Genomic DNA, 14,359 nt, shown 5'->3' on the forward strand with positions numbered 1-14,359 from the left:
TGAAATTTCAAGCAGTTATACTAGTGTTATATGGATCTAAATCTTTACCAACATTTTTACATATATATATTTATACTTAAATTTTTTTTTTGTCACATTACAAAATGGTGAAACGTAAAAGAAATGCAGATTTTAAATTCAAACCTTGATGCTGAAACAAACACTGACATGTCCTTTGTCAACAAGTCTCATGCATATAAAATATGGAACAATCCTTTCCATATATGTCTATAGCAGATATACATATTTTATTGTCTGTCTATTATTACTAAGTCAATGGTAATAGTGAAATCTCTGCAATTACTGTGAGAGTAAGACATGCTTCGAGACATGTTAAGCACAGTAGGAAGTCATAGCTTAAGGAGAGCCGGATTTATTTGAACATTCTTGTCCGCCTCCTCAGAGACAGATAACATCTATCCATCTATCTCTGCGTGCATAAATAGCTCCTGAAAAGAACTCCTGTATGAAAGATAAAATCCCTGACAAAGACGTCAAACAAATAAACAAGCTCACTGGACATAACATGAGAGTGTGTTCAACATTCAATATTTCCTCAATTAGATTCAATATCTAGTTCACTGATGGGATTATTTAAATGATCATCTTTATGAAGATGTATCAAAGTAGATCCAAAGTTTTAAAGTATATTATATACTACTTGATGGCATTACTATTTGTAGGAATTTGTTCATAAAATGTGGTTTTAACACATACATTTAATGCAAATAGGAAATATTCCCGAAAAAGCTTGTGGCTTCTCTTAGCATCAACATCAAGTTCATAAGAATTTACAGTTTGTTTTGTTTTCTCACCCACAAAGAGTTGTCAACTATCCGAACACACACAACAAATCTTAAAGTAGCGGATATGCCACTTCCTTTGTTGATTTCCACAAAAAAAAGAGATGAAGTAACTTTTAAATTAAAAAAGTTCAAAGTTGTTTTATTTCAGCAAGACATAAAAAAATCTAATATTTTGAAGAATTTCAACTGTTTTTGTCCATACAATGAAAGTTAATGGGGTCCAGCACTGACATTCATTGTAACATTACAACACTGAGACCTTTTTTCAATGTATCCTCTTTTGTGCTCCACAGAAGAAAGTCATACAGGTTTGGAACGACTTGAGGGTGAATAAAATATGAAAGAATTAACATTTTTGGATGAACTATCCCTTTAATATTGTCATGTATTCTCTTCCCATGATGCTCAGCTGAGCATTTGTCCAAACATTTTCTTTGCGGTGTGTTTTCAGAGATTGACTTCGATGCCCTTCTCTGGAGGGACCATGGGAATGTGGAGTCAGCTGACTCTAGTCCAACAAGGGCCGAGTTTCCGTTGGATACAGTTTGGCCCCAAGCCCATTAAACTCTCCAAACGGTGAGAACGAGAATGTTACATCCCTGTCAGCGCTAGAACCTCTCACACTTCCTCAGAGTAATGAAACCTGGGTTTGACAGTGACTCTTCAGGCTGTCGATCACACGACAGTCACCGACTCAAAAGGGCAGAGTGTCAGAAAATATGCTCAAAAATGATCAACAATTTCACTTTGATTGAAGGAATGAGGACAAGGCCAGATCTTTGCGGCAAAGAGGGGATTTCTTTCTGATGTAATAAAAAAAACACTTCCTCATTCCTGGACAAACAGTGATTGCAAATAAAGGTGTTTGATGGTGTTTTGTAAACCCCACTCTATTTCTGGACTTTCAGTTTGCAGTCAGACAAAGAAATTCTTTTTGCGGCTGATCCGCAGAGCAAGTGCTTGATGGAATGAGGAAGAGTTCAATAAAATCATTTCACACTGTGTACATTGTCGCTGTGCTTGTTTGTCTTGAGTGGCTATTGAACTGATTTTAGACACATGCTCGTGGTAAATTGTAAGGTTAAGCATCGCTCTTCCCAGAATCAAAGCCACAGAGCGTTTGCTGTATCAGAGCTGGCATAATAAACACGAGTTTAAATCGAGTGGACGATTTTGATGCCGCTCTGGCTTGCGTTAGTGTCCTAAGTGGTTTGATTTTTACAGGCAATTCCTGTCTGACACTTAAAATACAGCCAGGCTCCAGCTGTGGCTCATATACTTAGCTCAGCTCAAGGCGACGTGTCACAGCACATCATTTATTTGATTCCCGAGTCAAACCCTCAATTTCTAAAATGACGGGCTTTCGGCCATGTGGGAGGGCAATCACCGCAGTGATGGCATGTTTTTTGGTGTTTGTTTTTGCATAGAATTCTCTATTCTTGTTTAAAGGGAACAGATGACACCAACCATCCTGAGACTGCAGAAAAGCAGAACAGAAGCACTGATCTTTTATATACCTCTAGAAAGAGCACTTCACAAAAACACTGGTCAATATGCATGCTGCAAAAACAATACACAAGTCAAAGATGGATCAGTACTATACAGTTGCTTGAGATATCAATATTGTACAACGTCCGTCTTTAAATATTTTCACCCCTATCTGACCCTTAGATTTAAAGGGTTAGTTCACCCAAAAATTAAAATTCTGTCAGTAATTACTCACCCTCATGTTGTTCCAACCACGTAAGACCTTCGTTCATCTTCGGAACACAAATTAAGATATTTTTGATGAAATCTGAGCCATGTTTCACTCCTCCATAGGCTTCTATGTGACCGAAACTTGCTGGCCCAGAAAAGTTATTAAAGAGATCGTTAATATAGTCCAAGTGACTCCAGTGGCTCAATCTTAAGTATATCAAGCGACGAGAATACTTTTTGTGCGCAAAAACAAACAAAAATAACGACTTTATTACACTATTCATTTCCTTCTCTCTGGGCCTCGTAGTGTTTTTGCGCAGCGCGTCTGTGTTACACGTCACCACGTAGGCTCACTATTGGCCGACGCCGGTCATGTGTGTGTTGCGTGATGACGTGCAACACAGACGCGCAGGGCAAAAACACTACGAGGCCCAGAGAGAAGGAAATGAAAAGTGGAATAAAGTCGTTATTTTTGTTTGTTATTGCGCACAAAAGTATTCTCGTCGCATGATAAACTTAATGTAGTGCCACTGTAGTTACTTGGACTATTTTAACGATGTTTTAATAACTATTCTGGGCCGGTGAGTTTCGGTCACACTGGAAGCCTATGGAGGAGTCAAAATTCTGTCAGATTTCATCAAAAATATCTTAATTTGTGTTCCGAAGATGAACGAAAGACTTACATGGTTGGAACAACATGAGGGTGAGTAATTACTGACAGAATTTTCATTTTTGGGTGAACTAACCCTTTAAAAAGGCCATATTTGCCCGATACTAACCATGGCACTTTGAAGACGCCCCTTTTTGCATGTTAAATGAGAAACTGCAATGTGCTGCGCTCATAAAACTTGCAGACTTGTCACGAACGAGATACCTGCCGACTCAAACCCAGCCAAATTAATCTTTTGAAAACTATTACATCTTTTTCTACTGACACTACAATTTTAAACACTCAGCATGAACAGCACAGTCCGTGATTTTTGCAAGTGAACATAAAATCTTATCAAATTGCTATATAATCAGAACTGCTTCCGCACAAAAACATACAAGCTTCTTTAAAAACCACCAGAAATAAAGACTGGTTTCATCATGTTTAATGAGATATAATAATCTGGCTTCAGTTCCTCTCAAACGCAACCACCACATTGAATCTTTACTAAAAACATATATATGCGCCCACCCAATTGACATTACTCAGTAAAATTGCATCAATTATATATAATTCTGTACAACATAAATTAAAACATACTGTGTGCTGATCACACCCATAAACATCCATCTATCAGCCAACAACAAGTTACAGCAACAAGTACATTTTACTAATATATCTCTCGACACAGGAATGTTGCATTATGGTCTGGCCCCGCTGGCTCCACTTCATATGCTTTTCAGTTTATTTAGATTAAGCAATCAGGAGCACTGGCAACAGAAAATCAGATTGCTCAGAAAATCTGGGTTACAAATTCCATTTCCTACAATTACTCCTTATCAAAAGGAGTCAAAATGTTTTCTTTTGTCTGGAGTCTCTAGACCATTTATAATCACAATTTTGGAGAGAGATTGAGTTATGGATGAGATCTGTAGGGACCTATACGGTCAAATACATTTGACTACTTTAATATTGTATACATGGAGTAACCTCTTTATCCTCTTAGCTACAGTAAATAAAACCTTGTGTGGGTGCAGCTATGGATCACATCATCTATTCTTCTGAAAACACTGCGATACCTTTGAACATGACTAAACTGCCTTGGGCCTTGAATCTTATCTCATGGAGATGAAATCAGCACTCTAAAGACATTTGCTGAGTCATCTACAGCCTACACCCCGAGTACTCCATAAAACAATGCACACCAGTGTTTTTAATGTTAAATTAAACTTTACTGAATAAAGCTGAAATAAAATAAATTGGATAACAATAAGATAACAAAAAGAAGATTATTCTTTAACAGTAGCCAAATACTATGTTGATTTCCTAAAATGATTGGGCACTTGGAACTTCATTTATATTACTTTATAATACTGGGCTGTTGAATGCTTGAATGTGATTGGCTGACGAACATTCTAAGGTGTGCAATTATTTTCAGGGAAATGCATGGCTAAAATAGTTCCAGGCAGATTTTGACTGCATTATAATTCTATTTCAAAGGTCCTTAGAGCAGAAAGGAACCAAAATCCAGACAATGACAAAGTAAGATCTTTTTCTATCTCTCTCTCTCTCTAATAACAGCATTAGACTGCTATTCGTGGTTCGAGCCTCCATAGCTGTAAATTGATGTTTTGGAATTAGCAACGGTGGCATGGGATGAGATGAAAATTGTACATACCATACCACAATGTCTTGAGGTGTGGTAACTGTAGTATAAGCGGAGTAATTGACGACAGGCTGTTGAATTATTAGGAAAATAATGCACTCCGCTTCGTGTCGTGGCCGGATTACCACCCCAGGGTGCATTATTTTCTAATAATTCAACAGCCTGTCGTCAATTATTCTTTACATAATTCTCTTCTTATTGATTCAGTGATGCAACAATACAATCACAGTTATTTGTTGTTTTAAAGGAAGAGAAGGAATACATAGGTTGCTTTTAAAAAGTGCTTCATTTATTTATGCCGCAATGCACTTTGAGAGCACTGTTCCTCAGATCACAATTAAGTTAACAAAACTTAAATGGCTTAAGTAAATGCGGCTCAAAATAAGTAAGAAACACTTTTGTAAATAAGACTCGAACTATACATGATACAGTTAAACTAAGCAAATTAAACATTTTTTTTATGGTGTACAGTGCCATGTAGTAACTGATTATATGTAATCTGGATTACGTAATCAGATTCCAAAAATTAAATACTTGTAATTAGATTATATTACATTTTAAAATACTCAAAATCAGAATAGTTACGTTTTTTATTACATTACTTAATATTCACAAAATGGCAGTAAATTATTCAAAATTAATTGATTCTCCCTAATTATTCTTTTTTATATTTTGAAAATTTTCCGTTCTGAAACGTTTTGTGGAATTGCACACACAGACCGGCCACGGGTCAGGCGACTATAATTACATGGAAAATTTAGAGGCCGCACAGCATAAACAAATGAAAACCATTTTTTTAGTTATAGTTTTATTTTGATTGTTTTTATTTTCAAATGATTTATTTTGTATAATTGAACTTTTATATGATTTAATCAATTATTAGCTTTTCATAAATTGATGAACCCCCCTGCAGTTTCCCCCCTAAACCCTACTTTGGGAAAGCATGACACAATGTAATGTTTAAAGTACTTCATGTTGTTGACAGCATAAATAATAAAATATTTTTTCTTTCTCTTGTATTTTTATCTATATGGTACAATATTATACTATTATATAAAAAGTTAGGTCAAAAGTTATCTTAAGTAATCAAAAAGTATTCAGATTATATTATCTAAAATGTGTAATCAATAAATGTTACTAACTACAATTTGGATCATGTAATTTGTATTTATTAAGGGACTACAATTTGTAAGTAATTTACCCAGCACTGACGGTGTAATTTCCAAGTGATGATTGAACCATAAAAAGTAGGAGTTATGTACTGAAATGGAGTCAGGTTGTTCTAGGGGAGGTACTGAAAAGTAAGAGTTTTTATGACATCAGCCGAAATGGGAAGTGGTTTCAGAGGTGGAGGAAGTACATTTTAATAAAAGATTACAGACACCATTTATTACTGTGAAAAAAAAAACCTGTGCACTAATGAGTCATGCACAACAAGAGCAGGAACGTGCATAAAGCAAGCAAAAAGACAAGATGAGACTTTATGGTGCTCAGTTTTAAATAAAAATGACAAAGAAACTAGGGCATAAAACACACTTTTCTCACCCAGCCTCTCCCATTTCTCCTTTCTAACTGTCTACAGACACAAAAGAGACTGATTTAAACTTAGAAACCCTCCCCAGTTGTCTGCTTTCTCACAAATACTTCTGCTGTGCTACTTATGTCTTGGCTGTGATAGTTGGACTGAAATTTACCCTTAGACTGTATGGTTTATTTGTTTACGTTGTTCCTCTTCAACACGTGCACAGCATTTTGACTTTGATTGACATTTGCTGCGCAGATGATAATAATGAATAACAGTTTTGGAGCGTCAGTGACACTTTTGCATGCAGTGTTACTGTATAGAGTTCATTTGTGTGAACGATTACCCAAAACCCTCGGATACATACATACATACACACATATATATATATATATATATATATATATATATATATATATATATATATATATATATATATATATATATATATATATATATATATATATATATATATATATATATACATACATACATACACATATATATATACATACATACACACACACATATATATATATATATATACATACATACACACACACATATATATATATATATATATATATACACATACATACACATATATATATATATATAGAATTTAGCAAATTTATTTGGCTAAGGAGTGCTTTTTCACACAGTGCTTATGTCTCTTTAATATTTACATAGGAACACTGAAACATTGATTATTGTGAAAAAGACTGTATGGCAAATGTTTGGAAATGTCAACGATTAACTCCATTTGCATGCATGAACATTGACTAAGCTTTAAAATTGTCAGGAAAATGGTTTAGTGAGAAATCCAGTGATAATGTATTGTTTTTAGAGCAATTTCATTTGGAATGACTCACTTTAAAGATCCCACAGTTTTCCCTCCAGTGTTGATGTGTTTCCAATTAAAACAAGACATTGTGCATGGTGGGGCGTACTGAAGGGCTTGAGTTATTTTTAAAATAGCCAAAGTCTTTAGTTAACATTATAGCCAAGCAAAAAATTATTTGCTACTTGCTATTGGCAATAAATAAATAAAAATTAATACAACCCTGTGCACAAAATGAAGCATTAATATTTTTATTCCATTTTCCTGGAAGAGAATACTGTAAGCTTTAATTGTTAATAGTTTATTTTGTCAGCTTTCAGAGTTACACTCCCATATACACTGTAGAAAGATTAAAAAAAAGAAAACATTCAAGACATTACAGTGTTGAGAAAAGATTTCTTAAAAAAAGCCTGTTCTTTTGAATCTCATCAAAGTGAATCCTGAAACATGTATCATGGTTTCCAAAATTATTAAGCAGCACAACTGTTTTCAACATTGATAATAATAAGAAATGTTTCTTGAGCACCAAATCAGCATATTAGAATGATTTCTGAAGGATCGTGTTACTATGAAGATGCTAAAAACGGATATAAAACTCAAGGTTCAAATCATTTTACGGTTTTTGAGTCATGACCAACTGTGTTTACGAGAATACTCGCCGAGATGGGTATTTTGACATAATTTTGTCAATTTTTTTATGGTACTGTGAAATGAGTTTTGTAGCTTCATGTTCATTTCTCTGAGGTCCTCTTTACTACCATTTAAATCTAAGATCTCCCTCGTGCTTACCAATGCTGCATTTATTTGATAAAAAATACAGTAAAATCAGAAATATTTTGACATATTATTGCAATTTAACATTCATTATTTTTAGGGGTGCACTGAAAAAAATTATTCGTTGAATTTAATATTTTTTTATGGTAAGTGGCTGCACACAATTGATTTTAGCTAAATTTAAACAAATGTATTAAGTTGAACTTTTAAAATTTTAGTTCAACTTAATGCATTTGTTTAAATGTAGCTTAAATCAATTGTGTGCAACCACTTACCATAAATAAATTGATTAAATTCAACAAATCATTTTTTTCAGTGCACCCCTAAAAATAATGAATGTTAAATTGCAATAATATGTCAAAATATTTCTGATTTTACTGTATTTTTTATCAAATAAATGCAGCGTTGGTAAGCACGAGGGAGATCTTAGATTTAAATGGTAGTAAAGAGGACCTCAGAGAAATGAACATGAAGCTACAAAACTCATTTCTAATGGGCACAACGTTCCCAAACTAAAATTTGGATTATGTAAGCATGTTTATCATCCTGTCAATAAATAAAGAACAATGCGGCCAACAATGCAAATGGCCATCAAACGTCAACCTTAAACACACCTAGGTTACATAAACATTGCATTAATGTTCATTTAATTTTAATAAGCAGTGTTCATTTGTAGCATGTATACTATATGACCTCTCACAACGTTGTCATTTTCCACTGGCTGTGCTTATGTTAGCGTAACTCTCCCAGCCCAGCTGTTGATTGGCTCACCTCGGTTTAGCCTGGCCACGCTGCCTCTGACCTCATTCATTTAGTGAAGGATAAATGAGTGATGACAAGACTGATTGAAGGGACTCAGTCCACACTGTTTAATCTTCATCTTCTCCTGGCCATCAAAGGGCCATTAATATGGGTCAAATCTAGAACTAACTTTAAACAATTTTCTTGCCATTATACTGTCATGAAAGGGGAATATTAGAATGGCGATACAGAAACAAAGTGACACTAACTTGGAAAATAGACAGTTGAAATCATATACAGATAAGACTTCAAACGCACAGCGCAGCCATCAGCAGTTGGCGTCTACGTCTCACACTGATTGACTTCTCACAAATTCTGATGCAAGTTATAACAGTTATTGTGCTGGCTGAACATGCATTCACATAATTTTGAGATTTTGTGCTGCAATAGTCACAACAAGATGGCAGCGGCAAAACAAAACAATGTTTTGACTTCATCAGAACTCTCAAACAGAAAAGCGTTGAGCAAGAGAGGATCTGAAACACCACCGATTCAATTACAACCAGCTCAACTGCATTATTTGGCCAGCTCAGACTTGACAATCTTAACCCTGGACGAATTACATCTGACACTCCTGCTAAAAGATAAGCATTATCAAGCCATCTCGACATCACAACCTCCATGCCTGAATTAACCACCCCTAAACACAGATATGGCGATAGCATTGTTGCGCAGATTACACTCTGAACATGGCCAAATTGAAAGTAGCTAGATTACAAGTTAGAGCAGTTTTACCACTCAGTTGAAGCTCGGTGTGTTTGTTAAACTATCAGATCAGTTATCTGCAAGTCTGTTGAGGGCAATAATGATTGCCCACATTTTCAGCAGTCTTGGTTCCGAAAGTATTTTTCTCATTCATTTTCTCAATTGGGAATTCAAAAATTCCTCAGTAAAGACTTTGAACCCAACCAGCTTCAAGATAAATCACTACATTACTTAACTTAAATTCAAAATTAAAATATATAAAATGCATGAAAGATTGAAATTAAAAAGTAAATAAATAAATAAATAAATGGGCCTCCATTTAGATTTACTACAAAGTTTGTTAAATATATTAAATACATAAATAATAAAATGAAAGGGTAAAGGTCTTTTACAAGGAATTTAAATATTCATTTACATTTATTCATTTTGCAGAGGCTCCCAAAGCGACTGAGGAAATGAGGAATACAGCAAGCGGTTCATCGTGGAGAGGCAAACAAATACAAGAAGTGCTCAAAAATACAAAGTTTCAGACATTGCTTAGAGCACCATAAGATAGAATAGGCCGGGATTAAAGGAAAGTGAAAGCATAGAATTGTTTTTTTATGATGATAAAATTATGACTTTTCTGTTGTCTTTTGAATGTTGTCAGTCTCATAAAGCAATGCAAGTTATGGAATTTAACTAGAGACATAAGTACAATATATCTAAGGATTTAAAGACATTTATTATAAATAAATAAATATGCACAATATAAGTGGAGACTGACTCGCTTCATGGGAGTGGACAGCCTTTGGCACATTCGTTTACATGGTAACAGCAACTATTTTAGATTAGAGGATCCAGCGTTGCCCAATTCATGGTCTAGTACAGAAGCATCTTCTCTTAATAACCTCAGAGCTTCATTGTAGGTCCGTCTTGAAAGGTTTAAGGAAAAAATGGGATTTATCCTTCTGGAACCCGATTCTATTCCAGGCCAATCCCAAGAAAAGTGCTGAGTCCTGGCTCTTTTTCTCTGTATTTCAGCTCCGATCTGCTCTCTTCGTTTACTAATAATAAGCATGCTGCTTCCCTGTTGACTCTCTTCAGAAGTGAGCGTAATGAGGGCATGAACTCAAGGACCCGTTTAAAAAAAAAGTGCTGATCTCTCATTCTGGGACGCCTTTGGAGCTGCTTCCAGCGTCTTTATTAAGATGCACGAGACGTCCCTGTGTCTCCAGCAAATTTCTGGAACACTGACACGTTCTGAGCGCTGGCCCAGGCAGCGGAGCCCGTGGGTGGGTCCGGAAACATGCTGGTATCATGCCGGACCTCAAGGGTGAGATCTGGTTCCATGAGCTGCCTTTGAAGAGAGAAATCAAGGCGGGAAAGGAGGAAACCGGAGGGATAAGAAAAGAGAACGGGTTTAAATACTTTGTTCGGGTATATTTGGCCACCTATCGGATTGAAATGCTTGGTGCTTTGACTAATTTTTTTATTTCTTTTGGAAATTCTAGATTCTCTCACCTGTAATCTTTTTTCTTTAAAACACCCTGCTATTGCATCACATCATTTACATGGGAATAAGAGTTTGAACTAAGCCTCTTAGTTCAGGTTCACAGGCTCAAATATCCACACAAAAGCATTTTCATGTAAAATGGACACCGAATATGCCAGAATCAACAGTTTTGTGATACTAACAGTGAATTCTGAGGCTCAAAGCACTGTATTATCCAAAACCACAACCCAAAGCTATATCCTGAACTCAAAACATGCACGTTCATGTCACCTACACAGTTCTGTGAACCAGTTCTCATCATGTAAACAGCATTACAGCGCTTGTTTCTGCTATGGTATGTTACACACAAACAAAGCATCATATGACAAAGAAAAATGTGTCACCCACTCAGTGTTTTATTAAAGGAGAAATTATGCAATACTCCTTAAAATGCCATCTCCCACTATCCCTTTTTCCTCCCTCTATCTTCCTTCCCTCCCTCTATGTCTTATCTCATGAAAACAAAATTCACAAAGAGTCTTTAAGAGGCATGGCCTCATAGAAGTCTAACCACAATAACTGTAAGCCTGTTCCTGACAGCATTTACCAGACGTCAGCAAAATTCTGTCATTAAACCACAGTGTCTCACCACATTTAATCAAGCGACACGTGCCTGCTAATTAAACTGCTTATTCTGTCATAATTTTCTCACCTTCATGTTGTTATGGTGATGTTTACCAGAATGTTGATGCTGTTTTTTCCTATGCAATTCAAGTGGCTAAAAAAAATGGCCGAAACCTCTAAAAACAGAAATGTTTTTCTTTTGAATTTTCCGCATACAGATGACAACATTGTCAAAACAATCTTATGGATCCACGAAAACAACTAAAAAGGCTGTACTATGCATGTCAGGCCAGTAGTTGGCGATGTCACTTTAAAAAGAAACAACGCGCCTACAGACTGGACATGTAATATGTATGTGCATGATGCATTGTTTTCACAAATTCACATTTTTTTTGTTTACATGGGGAAGATAACTGTATAGTTTTCAAAAACTTGAACAATATCAAAACCGTTTTCAAAAGCTTGTGTCACAGAGCAACAATATTGGAATCACTCTCAGAACAATGAAACATTGACAGCCAATTAGAATCCACCTGACTGGTACACTATGTAACTTGGCTCTCTAGTGGTTAAAAACGGAACCGTCGCAACTCTGCCTTCATTATCTTAAGCCCGCCCACCGACTCTATACATGATGTGATTGGCCTGACTAGAGTTTGGTTTTTCCAGATCGCAAGCCAACGGAGAGTTGCTAGACGACACTGGCTGCAAAATAACATTTGCTTCCGCTAGGGTGCGTCTAGATTTCTAGGCAAGTTACATAGGATTTAAAGTGTCAGACAACAAATAATAAACAGCATGTTATCGCCTGTTGGTGTGGATGCTAATATAATTATCATTATAGTTATCTCTATAATTATCGTTTTTGGTGTGAACAGGCCTTAATGAGAATAATGACACAGAGGAACAATATAATTGGAATCAGTTTCGAATCATTTTTTTTTTTTCAGCTGATAAACAATACAAACTTTGACAGCCAATCAGAATCCATCTGACTTCAATGAGCTCTAGCATGTAAAGCAGCAGATGACAACTGCAGCGTGGGCTTAAAATAAACCAAACCTTATTGTGTTGGCGTGGATGCTAGTTATTGTTGTCATTCTTGTTGTGAACGGGCCTTTAGAATAGTCATGTTGAGTCATTTTTGGAACTTGACAGCCCCTTGTCACCATTCACTTTCATTTTTTGCAAAAGCACAATGCGAACATCCTGTCAAACTAATTTTGTGTTCCACGGAAGAAGGAATATAATACTGGAATGACACGAGGATGATAAGATTAAGATATAACTTTCATTTTTGGGCAAACTGTCTCTTTAAGACAAAAAAAAAAGCAAAACAATCATTACAGCAGAATTATGATGTCCTTTCAGCTAGTCGTAATATTTACAAGGTTGCTGAATATTAAAGGACCAGAGAGTGATATCTCATACACAGATCCATTTACAAATTAAACCTAAGTCACAGACTGGAATGGTGAAGTGACATGTTCAGTGCAAATAGAGCTCATGAAGTAATAGACCTTAGCTAAACCAAAAGCTAACTAAAAGTCTACTTCACTAAACTTAAGTTTACACAGCATATGAAGTGGAATTAAGAAGTGAAAGCCTTTCTGGTACAGATGTTTTTATTGTCCAAACCACAGCGTCAATGAACTTTGGTCTATTGCTTCTAATATGTTTTCAAGTCAAATAGCCACCAGATTATAGCTGACCATCAATGCCTGATTATTGTTGTTATTTTTTAACATTACAATTTCAAGCTATGCTGAACTGATGATTATTCATTTAGAAACATTTCCAGACAGAAACATCAGTTTGCACAAAAGCTGCTGTTCCTCCCATACAGAAGAGTCTTATCTCAGTTTAGTCATGAAATATTAGGGGTCTGCATTCCTATGCATATAAAAACTTAAACCACAGGAATCCAAGGAATCCTGGAAGAACAATTGTTGCTACTGGACAGGATTTCCAATGAGCGTCTCTCTAATACACGCTTGTTTATTTATGTATTCAGAACTGCAATGGACAACTAGAATACCAATACTGAGAAAGAATGCGAGAACCACACAGAGTGAACGAGCACAGAGCAAAATTCAACTTTCACTGGAAACTCAATTTCCTCCTTTTGCATCCCTCTGGAGAGAGATTCTGGAGATTCCCACGACCCGTTATCCCAAATAGTGAGGATCGGCAAACATTGCAAAGTTGAGAGTTGTTTACAGCGGGGTGTTTTGGATGTACGGAAACCTCTTTTGACATGACACCATGCAAACAGACTCCGAGCGATAACTTCTCCTAATCATTCCACTTACCTTTGTGCTGATCCATTCTCCACACGTGAAGAACACTTTCCAGCCTGTCAGCTGTGTTAATATGAAGCAGATGAGTCCAGAGCGGTTTGTGTCAGGTTTACTCGATTCCTCAGGCTGATTCTGAAGTGATGTGATGAGATGTTATCCTCTCCACTAGTCTCTTCTACAGCTCTTTCTCTCAGATGCGCCTCGCGACCGCCGCGCCCCCTCTGGCGCACGTCATCACACAAGTCAATTTGCATTGTAGTGAATGCTTTGAAAGAGTTGTGCAATCTTACTTAGATATACTCTAGGCTACGAATACTATACGTAAGTAGCCTAGTACTTTCAAAGTAGCCTATGCAATAGCTGTTAGCATAATATATTTTAAGCAATAGGCTAATGTTGTTGGGTTCTGTCTGTTCCCAAAAACCTGCGCTTTTCTGTTGTTTTCTGTGTAAACATGCTTGCCAGACGGAAGTGTTTGATTGTTGCGCTCGCATAGTAG

At 36.1% G+C, this 14,359-nt stretch overlaps 1 protein-coding gene across 3 annotated transcripts in view; it reads right to left on the reverse strand.

The window, feature by feature from the left end:
• The window catches only part of afap1l2 (actin filament associated protein 1-like 2), a 39,309-nt gene extending 25,228 nt beyond the window's left edge, over positions 1–14,081 (reverse strand). For 2 of the 3 annotated variants that reach the window (XM_081393089.1, XM_081393087.1), the window contains exon 1: positions 13,873–14,052. In XM_081393089.1, the coding sequence (XP_081249215.1) occupies positions 13,873–13,888 (16 nt within the window). In that variant the 5' untranslated portion in view covers positions 13,889–14,052. Of the gene's footprint in view, positions 1–13,872 lie in introns of all 3 variants that reach the window. The other variant, XM_081393088.1, reaches the window with a different exon arrangement.
• Between the last annotated feature and the right edge of the window lie 278 nt (positions 14,082–14,359).

The sequence above is a fragment of the Scardinius erythrophthalmus genome (genome assembly GCF_964197995.2).
Source record: "Scardinius erythrophthalmus genome assembly, chromosome: 18".
Taxonomy (NCBI): domain Eukaryota; kingdom Metazoa; phylum Chordata; class Actinopteri; order Cypriniformes; family Leuciscidae; genus Scardinius; species Scardinius erythrophthalmus.